Consider the following 16,345-nt stretch of genomic DNA (forward strand, 5'->3'; position numbering starts at 1 on the left):
AGACTGGAAGGTAGATGGGAGCTCTGTTTGTCTGGAGGGGGTGGCATGTGATTTGCTACCGGAGGTTTTTTATTTTTATTTTTAAAGAGAAGGAGAAAAACTTCAAGTCTTAATCAAATGAGAGGAATCAAGATATCCTTAGAGCTTCCTCTGCTTTCGAATGGCTTTGTCTAGAAATACATTAAGGGCAGCTACTCTGCTCATCAGCTTGAGAGCAGGAAGTGGAGATGCCACTGATGAGAACACCCAACAACACTCAAACGCTGGCAGCCTTGCAATCATTTAAAGAACTCACTAATCTAAAGAAAAGACTCAAAAAGAAACTTTCATAATTAGAATTGGTGAGCAGCCAGCTCTGCTGAAATGAGATAGCATTCCCTCTATCTCTGTTTTATCCCAGACACCTTGACAGATGACAATTTCTTTGGTGCAATGAAGCATTTTGCAATAATTTTGGGTAGAGTTAATAATAATGATAATGACGTTCTTCACAAAAGCTGCATTTCACTGCATTTCCCACTAAATGGTGACTCCACCAGTTAAATGGCACATGGCCTTGTTATAGAGGGATCTGTGCCAGCTGGAAAAGCATTGTTCTCTGAGTCCTTTACTTATCTCCTGCTTAAAGCATACAGGGCGAAAGAGAGAAAAAACAACACCCAAAGATGGTTGTAACTAAATGGGTTCTTTGTTGCAATAGCAGCTTTGGTCCACCCAGTTTGCTTTTAGAAAAATCTTCCATGCCATGCTCATTGGGAGGGCAGGAAAATGAGTACTAGCAAAAAACCAGAACACATTAAATGCATATGAGCACTGGAAGGCTGCAGGTCCGTCCTGGGAGCTAACAGAAAGCAATGCACCAAAATCATTAGTGGCATCTGCTACCCCTCTGCTGCTTGTGCAGCTCGGAGCAGACCCAGAAGCCAATTACTTAAACCCTGGACACTTAGGTACTTATTCTTTCTTTTTTCAAAGACTCTCTCTGATTTTAGGTTGTTTTTTTTCTAATTAAATGTGTGGCAGTCATGTGGCATCATTCATAATGGATTCAAAGGAAGGTGTGATGGGCATTTATGAATTTGGGCAGTCAGCTACAAAGACAGGAAAATGCCAAAAGCTTCCTGAAGATAAGGTAGCATCAATGGGATGAAGCACACACAAAAAAAGAAATGTTCAGATAAAAGCATGGCGAAAGTTAGTGAATTTTAACAGGAACAAATTTAATCCAAGCCCTGATGGCACTTTTTACATCTTTACATTTCTATCTATGTAAGACTGGGGGATTACTGTCTATTCCTGGGCTCAGTAGTCCAACGTGAGAGAAGCTGCAAACTCCAATTATCAAATGCTTCTCCTGCTAGGCTCAGTTGCCATTTCAAGTTAATGCTCCTTTCTCCTCAGCTGCGGTGTGAGAATTCTGATAAACAACAACAACAACAACAAAAAAAGATGAAAGAGAGAGCAGCAATGAGCTGCAGGCAAAGTGCTAAGGAACAAAATCCAGACTCGGATATGAATTCTTCTCGTATTTTGCTGCTTTTCTCAATGTTCCTTTTAGTACGTCTAAATATAAGACCAGAATAAAAAAGAGGTTTTTTTAAGACAGTCCTTTCCTTAATCAGAAATAATAGTGAAAGGGAAAATCATAGCAGCAGTGTTCTGGGATTCTGCACTGCAGGACTGGATGGGGAAGTGTTCCTTGTGCTGCTTCCTTCTCAGATTTAACAGCCATGCAGCAGAGAAGAAGAAAAAAACCTTCCTCAAATGTTTTAATGATATTTTGTTCAACGTTTTGCAGCTCCTAGGCATCTCATAGGCATGGGCTTCTATAAATAAAAATGTGAGGGCATATCATTATTATGCTATGACTCATGAAATTTGTATCTGCAGGGAGCTAGGGACTTGGTTTTTCCTCTGGGCTCCCCGGTGCTGTCTGCTGGGTCAATTAAAATGCTCGGATTTCTTTTCACACAAAGCCTTTCCTCTCCCTTTGCTTATTCTGAGCGAGTGCTTCACTCCCACCTTTCCTTCACAACCTCATCACCGTTGTAAATCACAGCAAATTAATGTCGATGCTGTGCTCTTGAAACAACACTGCTTTCGCCTCTTGACAACAAACCCCCTAAGCCAAATGTCAAAAAATTCAAATGGAAATACCGTATTACAAATAAATCTATGGACTTCTCCTGATAAACTCCTGCAGACCTAGGCTGATGCGACGCTCTCTCCCCGACCCCCTGAACACAAATAGCTTCCAATTCATCATCCTGCTGAAGAGTGTAATATGTTGGGCAACACGAAGAGAACAGGGGTTATGGCTCTCATAAAATACTCACACCACTGGCTCCTTATATAGCAGTTTCTCCTAAGTATGATTAATCACATGGCATTATTTAAAGTTCCCATAACGTGTTTCAGTAGCATTCATAGATTAGATTATAGAAAATTAGTTTCAGATGAACTGTTCGCTTCAGGTACATTAATCCACTCAGGTGATGCCCACCAGCCAAGTGAACTCTTCCTTCAAACCAACTGGCCACGTCCCTGGGGTTATCCAGAAAGCAGTAAACAAGTGGGGAGAGTTTCTTTCCACCTGGCAGTAATTGCTCTGCAAGCACTCCTCGCTTCCTTTTATCTAAGAAAGACATTTATCCTACTATTTTGCATAATTAAAGCATAGATACTAATCTAAAGCTCCTACCCAGGGAGCAGTCATCTGATGGCAGCAGACTCACAGCGTGCACAACAGCCTTCATTTCTGTATCACACTCAGCTGATGAGGAGGAAGAAAAGGGTGAAGTAGGAAATGACACCTCCTGGAGCTCAGGGCCACTCGGAGGGATACTCTGCCATGGCTCTTGCCTGGAAGGCACTGCCAAAAGGGGGTGTGCAGAGGATGGCCGAGTCTTCCCACCACACGCAATGCCCATCGTGGCCTTTGGCAAGTGTTCATCTCTGGTTTGAGTGGGAGAACTGCTGCATCTTTGTGGTGCAAAGGGGCTCCACTGCACCCTTGGGCCAACTATGGGCTTTGGACCTACCACAAGAGCCACTGGCTATCTGAAGTCAGCACCAATTAATCTCATGCATCATTAGAAATGATCAGAAATGTGTTTAGAAAAGTAGGACACCCCTTTGTGCACATGGCTGTCCTGCCAGATTATGGTTCAGTTTATCGCCCAAAGTAAAGGCTGCTGATTTCCCAGCTCAGCTTACCTCTTACGATGATGTTGGTGGATTTCTTGGCAGGATTTCCAACGTTGTTATTGGCGACGCAGCTGTAGGTGCCAGCATCCTCTGACGCGATGGCCGGTATGGTCAATGTCCCACCATTGAGGACAGTCTTCTCAGGCAGGCCGCCGGCAGACCTCACCCACGTCAGGCTGGGGGCTGGCTCCCCTCCTGTTGTCACACAGACCAGGGTGACCGCTTCTCCAGGGTTCACCACTATCGGGTCATCCACCAGGAGCTTAATGGAAGGGGATGCTGCAAGACACAAGGGGAAGAGGAAGGTGTAGCGGAGTGGTGTCTGTGCTGTCAATCAGTCCTGCCAAGCACACTCAGATCCACTGACCTCTTAGAAAACCCTGTGGGAAGGCTGGTTCCCCATCATCCTGCTCCCGTGCCTCTGCTCCTCACCTTGCCCTGCTCCCTGATGTGTAGGCATCTCCTTTCCCTGACTGTCAAACCGCAGGTGGGGCTTTTTGTTAAGAACAACCCTGTGGCTGTGCTTGGGATGGAATGTATGTTGTATGGGACACGTGCCAGCACACAAGATTTTCAACCTTGGAAGAAAAGCATTAGGAAGAGTTTCCTTTGGCACAGAAAATGTGTTGCTCTCTTCAAGTCAGACCCTCCCTGCCGAAAACCAGCCCTCTTAATCCTCCTGCCTCCTGATGAACACCCCGGGACTTGGCTGAAAACAGAGAGGAATCTCTAGTTTGAGCTGTGTCTGCTGAGTCAAGAGGAGCCGCCTCTGTCGAGACAACATCACAGAATCACAGAATCACAGAATGGCCTGGGTTGCAAAGGAGCACAATGCTCATCCAGTTCCAACCCCCTGCTGTGTGCAGGTCGCCAACCAGCAGCCCAGGCTGCCCAGAGCCACATCCAGCCTGGCCTTGAATGCCTGCAGGGATGGGGCATCCACAGCCTCCTTGGGCAACCTGTTCCAGTGCCTCACCACCCTCTGGCTGAAAAACTTTCTCCTCATATCCAACCTAAACCTGTCCTGTCTCACTTTAAAACCATTCCCTTTGTCCAACCACTATCCACCCTCGTAAACAACCATTCCCCCTCCTGTTTATACGCTCCATTGAAATACTGGAAGGTGTTGTGGTTTCGTGAGTTTTTTGTTGTCAGTACTCCACATCATAACATCACGTAGACCAGTGGGAGTTAACGAGTGAATGTTCCGGTTCCGTTTACTGTCATGGACTCTTTGAGCATCCTGAAGGGACGGGAGGGGGCGGCCTCCCGGAGGAGCTGGCGGGCAGAGGCAGTGGGGCGGAGCTGCGGACCCGGAGCGGCTGCCTCTCCCCGTCCGCCCGGCTCGGCCGTGTCGGCTCGCCGCGGAGAAAGGACGTGCTTTCCCTCGCACTGCCGCGATTTGGCTCTCATTTTTTGATACTCTCGTCTCTCTCGTTTTGTTTGATTTCGTTAAATTCGGTAAATTACCCTTCCTCCTCAGATCGTTGCCGTTGTGTTTTCTCTTTGTTAGAACTATGGGCTAGCTCTCTGCCCTTCCCCCTCTCCCAGAGCACACGTGGCCTGGGGCAAACCGTTTGTATTTCTTTTTTTTTTTTTTTTTTTTCTTCCCGGGGCCTGTGCCCCCCTTATATCTAAGGATAACCCCGTGACAGAAGGCCACAATGAGGTCTCCCCGGAGCCTTCTCTTCTCCAAGCTAATCAAGCCCAGTTCCCTCAACCTTTCCTCACAGCAGAGGTGCTCCAGCCCTCTGACCATCTCAGTGCCCTCCTCTGGACCCGCTCCAAGAGCTCCACGTCCTTCCTGTACTGGGGGCCCCAGGCCTGGACGAAGTGCTGCAGATGAGGCCTCACAAGAGCCGAGTAGAGGGGGACAATCACCTCCCCCTGCCTGCTGGTCACCCCTTTTATAATGCAGCCCAGTTGGCCTTCCAGGCTGCAAGCACACACTGCTGGTTTATGTCCAGCTTCTCATCCACCAAGACCCCCAAGTCCTCTGCAGGGCTGCTCTCAGTCTGTATAAGCACCTTGGATTGCCCCAGCCCAAGTGCAACACATTATTTCACTTGGCCTTGGTGACCCTTCTTAGGTTCACATAGGCCCACTTCGCCAGCCTGTCCAGGTCCCTCTGGATGGCTTCCCTTCCTTCCAATGTATCGATGGCACCACTCAGCTTGGTGCAAACTTGCTGAGGGTGCACTCGATGCCATCATCTGTTTCACTGATGAAGATGTTAAAGAGCACCGGTTCCAAGACTGAAACCTTGAGGACACCGTTTGTGACCTGACACAGCCATTGATCACAACCCTTTGGCTGCATCCAGCCAGCCATTTCCTAATCCAACAACAGTCCATCATTCTAATCCACAACTCTCCAATTTAGAGAGAAGGATGTGGTGAAGGGCCATGTCAAAGGCTCTGCAGAAGTCCAGATGGATTACATCCGCCGACCTTACTCTGTCCACCAATGCCATTACTCCATTATAGAAGGCCACCAGATTGCCTTAACATGGCTTCTAGGAGGATCTGCTCCATGATCTTCCCAGGCACAGAGGTGAGGCTACGAGCCTGTAGTTCCCTAGGTCACCGTTTCTCCATTTCTTAAAAATGATAGTGATGTTTTACTTTTTCCAGTCACTGGGGACTACTCTGGACAGCCATGATTTCTCAAATACGATGGAAGACGGCTTGGCAACCACATGAGCCATCTCCTTCTGAACCCTAGGATGGATACCATCCGGCCCCATGGACTTACATAAATTTGGTTTTGTGAGGAGGTCTCAGATTTGTTTCACTGTTATGGTGGGACAGAATCCACTCCTCTCACTCACAGCTAGAGCTTCAGGGTCCTGGCAGACATGGGGAGGAGCCTGACCACCAGTGAAGACGGAGGCAAACCACTTAATGAGCACCTCAGCTTTTTCCATATCTGAGGAAGCCAGTTCTCCATCCTCATTTACCAAAGGGGAAATACTCTTCTTGACCTGTCCCCTCCTGCTTATGTACCTCAAGAATACCTTCCTGTTATTTTTCACATCCCTCGCCAATTTCAACTCTATCTATGCCTTGGCTTTCTTAATCATATTTCTACACATATGGACAACGTCCTTGTATTTCTCCCAGTCTACACAACTGTGCTTCCACTTCCTGTACATTTTCCCCTTTTTCAATTGAGGGTGACCAAGCACAGATCTCACTGGCCCAGGGGATGGTGGACTCCCCCGTCATGGCAGTATTCTGAAGCCGTCTCACCACGGCACTGTGCAGCTGACCCTGCAGTCCCTCCTTGCACAGGTCACACTCAAACACTGAGCTGAGCAACGCATTTCTTGGCATTTGTGCAGAGGCCAGAGCTCCCGGAACAAAAGGGATGCGGCTCTCTGAGAGGCCGGGCGGTCCCTGCCCAGCTGGTACCAGGAGTCTCTGTTAGAAGCTCTGTGCAGAGACCTGTTCAGCTGCACGGGGTCCGGCTCCTCACGGTGTGGTAGCAGGGAATGGCTGCCGTGTGCGGTGCTCCCGGCAAGCAGAGCTGTGCGCACGAAGGCTGTCTTGCTCCAATTTATAGGAGGGAGATTTAGGAGGTTCTTTTAATATATGCACACCCGATGGCGAGATCAAGACACAACAGGTCAAATGTTAGCCCGACCAGTTTATTATGAATCCTAGTTGTTTAGGGAGATGGAATAGGAAGTCGGGCGATGGAAAAGAGATTGGTAATAAAAGCAAGGAGTCTTTGTATAAAGCAGGTGAGAATTAGTCACCACTGGGTTTCCAGTGTAACTCGTAGTTCAGATGTTGATCTTCAGTATCAGAGATGGGTCGTCGGAGGTTGTTGTTCGGGTGACGACGACGACCACAGCAACGGCTTTTTCCAATGACAGTCCAAACTGATTTGTAGGTCCAAAGTGGTTGAGTCAGCTGTCTTTGGAATGACAGCTTCTTGTTTCCTGGACCATAGCAGGAACTCCTTTTGTTCCCATCTTCCGGGCCTTGCCAGCAGATAAGAAGGAGCAGGGAAGTGCCCTCTTGCATCTTGCCTTCACAGGATACGGCTGTACTATCCCCAAATCTCCTGTGCCGAGTTGGAGTCATTTGGTCACCGGCCAGATCTTCCACCGGTAAACTCTGTCCAAAGAAATCCTTTCAAATGTCAACTGTCCACAAACTGATGCTGACTGCCACACGGCAACACCCACCTCCGGCCTCCTCCTCTAGATAGATCAGAGTCTCATCGCTCACAGAATGTGAGCTTAGAGCCAAAAAAAGAGGAGAGTTCAGACAGAGGCCTCTCTCAGCGTCCAAACAGCAGCATTCTCACGAGGCGATCTCTCAGCATCCTGCAGTCACGCACTGCCCTGGACTGGGCGCCCGGGTTCTTCCACAGGTGCCGGAAGAGGTTGAGTGGGGTGGCTGTTCGGACGGTGTACGGCAGGATAACCTCGTCGGGCATCATCTTATTGCCAATGAAGAAGTGGACCAGGCGTTTCTCCTTCAGGCAGAACTTCAGGTATCGCGAGATACTCTCCAGCCGACTCAGGAAATTCCTCGTCTGCCAGTTCCCCAACGGGACGATGTTCACGAGGTGGAAGACCAGAGTCTTGATGACATAGGTGGAAAAGCCCAGGCCCACCAGGATGCGGGCGAAGAGCCTCAGGCAGTGCAGGAGGCAGTTGTTCTGTCCGGCATTCTTGGCCAAGTACTGGAGGTACTTCTTTTCCGCCACAGCAAAGCTCAGCAGCCATGTTGTGCTGGGCGTAAAGCCGGCCTCTGAGTTCTGGCTGCTCAGGAAGATGTCCGAGTTGACTAGTTGCACCCCGAACAGCAGCTCAACAAGGATTTTTTCCCCGCTGGAGGTGTTTGTCAGCTGGAACTTACAGGAGCGGCGGGAGGGCAGCAGCTTGAGGTTGTAGGCGTGTGCCTGAATGGTGGCCCTCCACATTGTTGCCACCTGTGCCTTGAACCAGCTGACAGTTTTCTCCACATTCAGGTAGGAGCCCGTGCAGTGCGTTATTAGGAGGCTGGGGTCCTGCTTTTGGACCAGCTCTTGCACAGGGTGGTGGAGGAAGCACAGCACGTCCCCCAGGTCCTGCTCCCTCTGGCACATGCACTGCACTTCCACACGGATGCGGGGGTTCCTTGCCAGCTCTTCCTCTTCATCAAGCAGCTCCAGGTGGAAGACGTGTGCGCGGGGGGCCTCCAAGGGCACGAGCAGGCGGTACACAGTGTCCTCCTCTCGGGGACTCCAGCCTTCAAAGGCGCTGCCCACCCCAATGGCAGACTGCAGGACTGGATAGAAACTGTTTGACCAGACATATTTGAAGACCAGCAGGAGGTCGCTTATCATGTCCTTCACCACGTCACACCTGGAGACCCTTCGTTGCGCCTTTAGAAGAGCACGCTCTGCAATATATTTGGTCCAGGGAAAATTGTAGATGTCTTCGTCCTCCTCTACCGCCTGTCCCACCAGTCCCACTCGTTTCTTCTGTTCCTCCTGTTTCGCCTGTTCCACCTGTTTCGCCTGTTCCACCTGATCCTTCCATTTCACTCGTTTCTTTGGTTTCTCCTGTTTCTTCTGTTCCACCTGTTTCGCCTGTTCCACCTGTTTGTTCCATTTCACTCGTTTCTTCGGTTTCTCCTGTTTCACCCCTACCACCTTTTTCTTCTGTTCCACCTGTCCCACCTGTTTCTGTGCCCCCGCTGCCTTCTTCTCACTGCTGGAGCTGTCATCTTCACTGCTGTTGTCGTCGGGCTGGTTCATTTTTCGGGACTGCCACATGTTCCAAAAGAGCAAGAAAAACAGTCCCATACAGAACCAGACCCTCCAGTACTTCAGCAGAGTAAAGAGCAGAGCTGGCACGCCCACCCATCTCTGCTGCACATTCCTTTGCTCTGTCGCGTGCTGCGGTTGTGTCATCTGCTCTCGCAGACTGACCTTCTGCTGCACGCCCTCGAGCATGACCGCATCGTCTCTGATGCTGACGCTTAGCGCCTTCACCAACAAGACGAGAACAAGCACCAAAACCATGATCTGCAAGAGATGGGAGAGAGGGGCTCAGTGGGGCTGGGAGGGAGCAGGGCCAGGAGCCGCGTGGCCCCGTGCTCAGGGAGGAGCAGTGGGTATGAGGGAGCTGGGTGGCAGCAGGGAGCGAGGCCAGCGCTGGCAGGGATGGTTCCAAGCGCTGCCCGTGGCACTCCCACAGGGGCCGGCGTTTGCACCACGTCCCTCGTCCAGCCCGACCTTCCCCTGCTGCTGCACTCACCAATGGCTCAGGTCAAACTGCAGCAGCGCTGCCAGACAAGCCCTAAAGCCTAAACCCCTGCATTGTGACACTATGCATTCCTGCTGATGTCACAATTGGGCAGCCTGACCCCACCCTTCGGCCTGACCCCCCCAGCTGCCCTGGGAGGCCACAGCCACGGCTCATGGAGATACCCTTTAGAAAGCAGGCAGGAGCTCCCCAGGCCTTTCTCAAAAAGAAAACTGGGTGACATGGTGCTCCTCATGTGGCACCCCTGTTTACGTTCCAAATACGCAGTCCCTTGAAATTCATTTGGAGTCCTTTGACTCCTCAGGCAATGTAAGAATTTTCAAAGTGTGCACAAAACTCATTTTAGTGCTGATATGCCACAGAGAGAGCAAAGCTGAAGGTTGGTGACAGCTGTGTCAACATCTAGCACCTGACATCACGCAGCCCTTTGCTGACTGCTCCCTCAGCCTCCGGTGGTCTGAAGGTGCTCTGAGCCAAAGGCTGGCTGGCTCGAGCCGGGCTGCTAGAAGGGGCTCTGACAGTGGATATTAGGGGACCCATGTGTGCCGCGGCCTCTTCAGCTGCATGGGCTCTGGCTCCTTTGGGTGAGGCCTTGCTGTAGAGAAAAGATGTAGGAGCAACTGCCGCTGCCCACTGAGCAGCGTCTACTCCATGTTACAGAATCACATGTGCACGAGGCAGGAATATTTCTCGAAGGCTAACTGAGAAAGGCTGGGCTGTGAGCCTGTGAGCACTGAACCAAGGCCGCCCGGTAGGCATAGAGTGCTCTGGCAGGTAAGGAGATGGCCCTGTAGGACAGGAGCACGGTGGCGGCCGTCAGACCAGCTGTGCTTCACCTGCGTGCCTTGCTGCCTGCAGCACAAGGCTCCCGGCCATGGGTGTAAAGCCTACAGCAAGGCAGGGCCAGAGGCACCTCCCCGAAGGCAGGGGAGATCCTGGGTCGTTGGGGCTGGAAGTCGTTTGTACCTCAGGAGATCCCGTAGACCAAAGCCCCTGCTATAGCAGGTTCCCTAGTGTAGGATTAAAGAAAAAGAAAGGTACTCCAGGAGGGTTTTGAGTAACTCCAGAGAAGATACTCTCTCTCCTTCTCTGTTTCTGGTAACAAGGATATTAATAAATATTAATAACGGACAGAAGCTGTGTGACCCAGTGAAGCAGAACTTATTCTTTCCTGGACGCTTCCTTCGCATTCCGATTTCTGCATCCAGAGCTCCAGGCTGGTGCCTTTCAGTGCCACGCAGTGCAACAACAAGGGAGGCAACTGGGAAGCCAGTCATCATGATAACACTGGGGCACTTCTGACCTCCTCCTCTCCAGATCCACCTCTCAGGCATGCTGAACTTGACTCTGTGCTTACCTCAGGTCACTGTGCTTAGCAAAGGCCTTTACCAAAACGGAGTGTTGGAAATGTCCAGGAAGCAGCTCCTCAACCTATTTGTATCCTGTTCCCCTTCTGCGATTCGCTCAGCTCCCACATGTGAGGCATTCCTGTTGCTGCTCAGAGAATCACTGATGTGGGTTCCTCTGTAGGCAATACAGTCACAGCCCCTTGCATTATCATCTATCCAGTGCACCCTCAATAATTTTGCAGGTGGCAGCAAGTTGTTAGGAAGTGTTGATCTGCTTGAGGGTGGACAGGCCCTACAGAGGGACCAGGACAGGCCAGTCGATGGGCTGAGGCCAATGGGATGAGGTTCAACAAGACCAAGTGCCGGAGTCACCACCCTCTGAAAAATCTTGCCTGCTTGGAAGAGGCAGAACACAGCAAAGACCCTTTTCTCCTTTCTTCTTGCAATCCGAGATGTATTTTTTTATTGAGGAATCCACCTTTGCTGGATTAGGACTTTTCTTGAAGGCATTCTCTAAACTGCATAAAGGATGAGCCAATGTCTAAATCCATACTGCTAGGACAGAAAAAGCAGCAGTGCTAAATAAACATGGGCATATATTTCCATCGGTTGGAAATTCTTGGCAAAATCTGAGGGTAGAAAACTAAAAAAGGTGAGACTGAAAATGAAAGGAAATAAAAACGCTCCATCCAAAAATGACATTTCACTGTCACCGTTACTGGAGATATATTTTTGTGTGCTCTGCCTTATATATGAATCTTATTTCAATATTAAAAGAATATCATAAAGGCAAGAATGAGACTCGGCTACAAACTCAGAGTTTTCTTTGGCACTCGCCTACCAGGATCCAGCTCTGTCTGCATTCAGAGGGGAAGCAGAGAACATGCAATGGCCCAGCTAGGGAAATCCCTAAGAACACAGAGCCTCAACTGCAACCTCCTGCTCCACTCCTGCACGCTCCAGGCCCTGTAGGCACTCCCCAGAGTAGATGAGCTCAGGAAGCCAGCGTGATGGTGGCAAGGCTGGGTGCTTGGCTAGAAGTGCAGGCAGAAACTGGCAGCACTGCCTATTGACTGTGTCAATGTCTCTTTGCTAAGTTCCCTGATGTCAATTTCTCTCATCAACTTGTGGACGGAGTCCTGTTCTGGGATTAGAGGTACGAAACCAGGTGGCATGTTACATTTCATTCTTAAGGAGTATTTGTTTGGGTGAAAGCAGCAGAAGCAGGGATCCAGGCACCCTCCATGCAGCCAGAACTGAGCTCCAGACCTGCAGGGCCATCCCCAACCTTGGGGCTATGGAAGCACTCAGCCAGCCCCTCCCCACCTGCATTAATGACTTTTGCTGAACAACTCCAGCAAGAAGTTGCTCTTCTCTGCTCTCACTAAACATCAAGTCACGAAGCAGGGAACAAGAGAACCACAAAGAACACTTCAAAACTTCCAAGAAAAGATGAAAGCTCCAACAATGTCAACCCAAGCAGGTGCTGCTGTTTACCATAATGGCCTCATAATCCTCCAGATGAAAGGAGCCCTTTGCCACCCTTCAGGTAGTGAGACAGAGAGAGCAGCTGACGTGATAAAAATGCTGTGATACATTCCTTTCATCAGCACTCCAAACAGTAAGTACATGAAAATTATGGTTTGCAGACAGCAATTTCTCTTTGCTTACACCATGCATTTCACTTAACTACAACCTATCCCACACACAAAAACACAAACACAAACAAAAATCCAGCAGCGCACTCACTGACTCCCATTAAAAGCTTGATTCAAACCAAAGAATAATCATTTAGAAGAGAGATGAAGGTTTCCAGCAAATGAAGCTCAACATAGCAAATAAGGAGTCAAATATCTATTGTGAACACAATATAAAACCATGGGAGCTCTGATCTACTATTTTGGTATTTCCTTGCTTGAAAGGAAATCAGCACCACATGGCAATGCTCCTATAACACAAAGCCTCTTCCTTTCAGCTTTGTGGTGCCACCAGCAATGGAATTTGGTCTGATTGAATGCTACATGTGTGCTGCTGAACTCTGGCCTGGAGATGAGCCGTTCCCGGATGCCCCGTGGAATCCATCCCTCCATGCTGGTTGCTGCCAGCCCATCACATGTGCATTTGTGAGAGCACATCCCTGCTCTCAGTGCACTCAGTGCTGATTTCCCTTCTTCAGCCAAAGATAGGAAAGGTGGGACTCAACTGGCAGCTGCTTGTGTGCCACATCAGAACATGGGAAAGAACAGGGCTAAAACATGACTTCAGTCACATGCTGGGAGACCAGGTAATTAACTTGGGCTAATTAGACTTTCTGCAGTCTTCTTTGCTGGGTCCATTCAGAAATGCTAAGCACAGGAATACCTCTGGCTGCATTAAAAAAAGGAAGGCCAGCAGGGAGAAGGAGGTGATTGTCCCCCTCTACTCGGCTCTTGCGAGGCCCCATCTGCAGCACTGCGTCCAGGCCTGGGGCCCCCAGTACAGGAAGGATGTGGAGCTCTAGGAGCGGGTCCAGAGGAGGGCACTGAGATGGTCAGAGGGCTGGAGCACCTCTGCTGTGAGGAAAGGTTGAGGGAATTGGGATTACTTAGCTTGGAGAAGGCTCTGGGGAGACCTCAGTGTGGCCTTCCAGTACTTGGGAGTGTATAAACAAGAGGGGGAATGGCTGTGAGGATGGATAATGATAGGACAAAGGGGAATGGTTTTAAACTGAGGCAGGGCAAGTTTAGGTTGGATGTGAGGAGGAAGTTTTTCAGCCAGAGGGTGGTGAGGCACTGGAACAGGTTGCCCAAGGAGGCTGTGGATGCCCCATCCCTGCAGGCATTCAAGGCCAGGCTGGATGTGGCTCTGGGCAGCCTGGGCTGCTGGTTGGCGACCTGCACATAGCAGGGGGTTGGAACTGGATGAGCATGGTGGTCCTTTCAACCCAGGCCACTCTTTGTTTCTATGATGATGATTCTACGATTCTCTAACTGCTCCTCAGTGATGCTGCAGCAATCCCAAAGATGAGCACAGAAAGGTGTAATGAGAGCACAGCAAAAAACCTCCAGGTAACAGGAAGCCCTGAATTGGATTCTCTCTTCTAAATGGTCCAAGACAATAGCTGTTAGAAAGCTTAGCACCAACTCAGGTTTGATATGAGTAAGTGGAGCTCACTATCAAATGAAATCTCTCCTTGTTCTGGTTTCAAATTGCCAGAAGGCAATTCATCTTATCTGCCACCTACCTTCAGCTACACCCTGGCAAGTTCCTCTCCGTGTGGGATTGCTCTATCTCGGCTGACTGCAGACAGAGCCCAGAGATATCTTCCATCTGCACAAGTAATATTCAGGTGGCAGGAGATGTGCAAGCCTCATCCACCTTTAGGACAAGGATTTACAAATCCTTCAGGAGTCCATGGACATAAAAGGGCAGAAAGTGCCATTTTTAACAACATACCTGTGCCAACCTCCCATTGATTCCAGAGTTCTGTACCTCAGATCACTTTCACTTCAGGAAACTGAAATTTTGGCCTAATCCTCTCTCTAAAGTGGATTTTTCATGTCTCTTATTTACTGGAAAACTTCCAGGGCTAAGCACACATATAGCACAAAACAGACCTGTGTAATTCATTGCCACACTATATTTTTGGTCCAACATAATGAAAAAATGGAGCAGACATTTATAAAGATGACAAGACGATCCAGAGCAATTATAGTAGTTGATGATTATATCAAAATATTATTGAAGGACTATTAAAACCCCTGCTTCAGGGTATAAAACAATATATGTATTTTTGTCAAACAGGTGGACAGAGTAATATATATCTGTCCACTGTGCTGCTTTTATATACCCTTTTGAAAGTTCTCCTGCTGGTTCTTGCCTAAAGGACTATGCAGGAGTTTATGCATCATTCACATTCGTAAAGCATCTACCAGGATTGGACCCCAAACAGGACACCCACAGGGCAGCCCCAGCCTGAGCTGCAGTATTTGGTTAAGAGCAGGAATCTGAGTCAGAAGGAAGAGGAGATAAAAACTTCTCCAGAAGATCTGACTCATATGAAAATGACACTATTGAAAAAGCCATCCCTTTTTCAATAAAATACAGCATATGTCACCGTGTATTCCTGGCACAAGTCTGCAAGGCGCTGTGTGTGCTGGATCAGCCTCTAACTTCCAAGTGGTTTCACTTAGTGGCACCCACACCACGCATGGCAGTAAGCACCACGTAAGCCAAGCTCCCTTCTTCTTTACAGCCCAGCCTGCTTTCCTGAAACAAAGCAGGAACCACTCCTGACACTGTGCCTCTCACTTTTTAATGGACAAAGCAGAGGTAAGCTGAGCATTTTGAGGCTCATGAAGACCCTCACATCCTCACCAAACAGCATTCACATGGTCCCAGCTGAGGTCACCTGAAAAGAAGCATACTGCAGTGACACAAAGCCAACGATTTATAGCCCCAATCATAGAATCACAGAATCACAGAATGGCCTGGGTTGAAAAGGACCACACTGCTCATCCAGTTCCAACCCCCTGCTGTGTGCAGGTTGCCAACCAGCAGCCCAGGCTGCCCAGAGCCACATCCAGCCTGGCCTTGAATGCCTGCAGGGATGGGGCATCCACAGCCTCCTTGGGCAACCTGTTCCAGTGCCTCACCACCTTCTGGGTGAAAAACTTTCTCCTAAGGAATCGATCTTTATTTCATTATTAAACAAGACCAGCACAGGGCCATGCAGGTTGGCTCCATCCTCACTCAGGAGCCTTCCCCCCAGCATCCGCAGGCTCAGCCAGGCAACCTGCCCAGTGGAAACCTTCAACTCTCTGATGGGAAAAATAAACTTTGTTAGAAAAATATAGTAAGCTTTGGTAAATATTTCCATGGGTGAGCGCGTGGAACAAGCTTTCCAAACATCCTATTTGGACACTGTAATGAGAACAGCCTCCATTTTCAAAAGAGCTCTGCATCTTTGCTGCCCTTTAGCAGCAGGAGTTTCCGTGTGCCAGCCCCACATTTCGGAGCCCTGGTTGGGTTGCTGGGGCACAAAGGGAGCTGCAGAACCGCTGCGAGCCCTGCCCTGCACTGAACAAGGCCCTACTCATGGAGAGGGAAGCCGGCCGGGCTCCCATTCAGACTGCAGCTGCATCCTTTTTAAAGGGACCTCAGTTCAGAGGTTTTTGCTTGCAAGCATCGCTCCTGCACCAGTGTGTTCCAAAGGGCTGCAGAGCCTGGCTGCGAGGTCCTGGTGGAGCTGTGACAGTGCAATGCTGAGTGCAGCGGGGCACATCCAGGCACCATGGAGAAATCAGAATGGAACCAGTTTGTTTTCAGTATGAACATGTGCACACAAGATGGGTTGGACACTGTTGGCATACGGACGGAGATTAACTATAAAATGCGTCTACAGCGTAAACCAGTCCTCACCAAGTAATAGCAGCATACAACAAGCTGATTAATGACTGGAGCATAAGTTTGCCAGATCCAGCACGAAGTCATTAAGTGATCATTAGCACCCTAAAATACATGCTTAACATCATCTGCATAC

General features: G+C 49.4%; 2 protein-coding genes across 2 annotated transcripts in view; both read right to left on the minus strand.

Annotated features, from left to right (window-relative positions):
• MDGA2 (MAM domain containing glycosylphosphatidylinositol anchor 2) overlaps nucleotides 1-16,345 on the minus strand; it is a 367,028-nt gene that overhangs the window by 181,236 nt on the left and 169,447 nt on the right. Inside the window, exon 6 of the mRNA XM_090141907.1 lies at nucleotides 3,217-3,486. Within this exon, the coding sequence (XP_089998033.1) occupies nucleotides 3,217-3,486 (270 nt within the window). The remainder of the gene's footprint in view (nucleotides 1-3,216; nucleotides 3,487-16,345) is intronic.
• LOC149917970 (inositol 1,4,5-trisphosphate receptor-interacting protein-like 1) lies at nucleotides 3,399-9,573 on the minus strand. Its single transcript, XM_090141909.1, has 3 exons — nucleotides 9,467-9,573; nucleotides 3,575-9,234; nucleotides 3,399-3,486 (listed from the first exon to the last, which is right to left on the minus strand). The coding sequence occupies exon 2, from the start codon at nucleotides 9,229-9,231 to the stop codon at nucleotides 7,498-7,500; it is 1,734 nt and encodes a 577-aa protein (XP_089998035.1). The 5' UTR covers nucleotides 9,232-9,234; nucleotides 9,467-9,573; the 3' UTR covers nucleotides 3,399-3,486; nucleotides 3,575-7,497.

Source organism: Phasianus colchicus, chromosome 5 (assembly GCF_987193195.1).
Source record: "Phasianus colchicus chromosome 5, bPhaCol1.hap1.1, whole genome shotgun sequence".
Lineage (NCBI taxonomy): Eukaryota > Metazoa > Chordata > Aves > Galliformes > Phasianidae > Phasianus > Phasianus colchicus.

Coding starts and splice junctions, on each gene's coding strand:
- LOC149917970 (XM_090141909.1), bottom strand. CDS start 9,231: ATGGTTTTGGTGCTTGTTCTCGTCTTGTTGGTGAAGGCGCTAAGCGTC.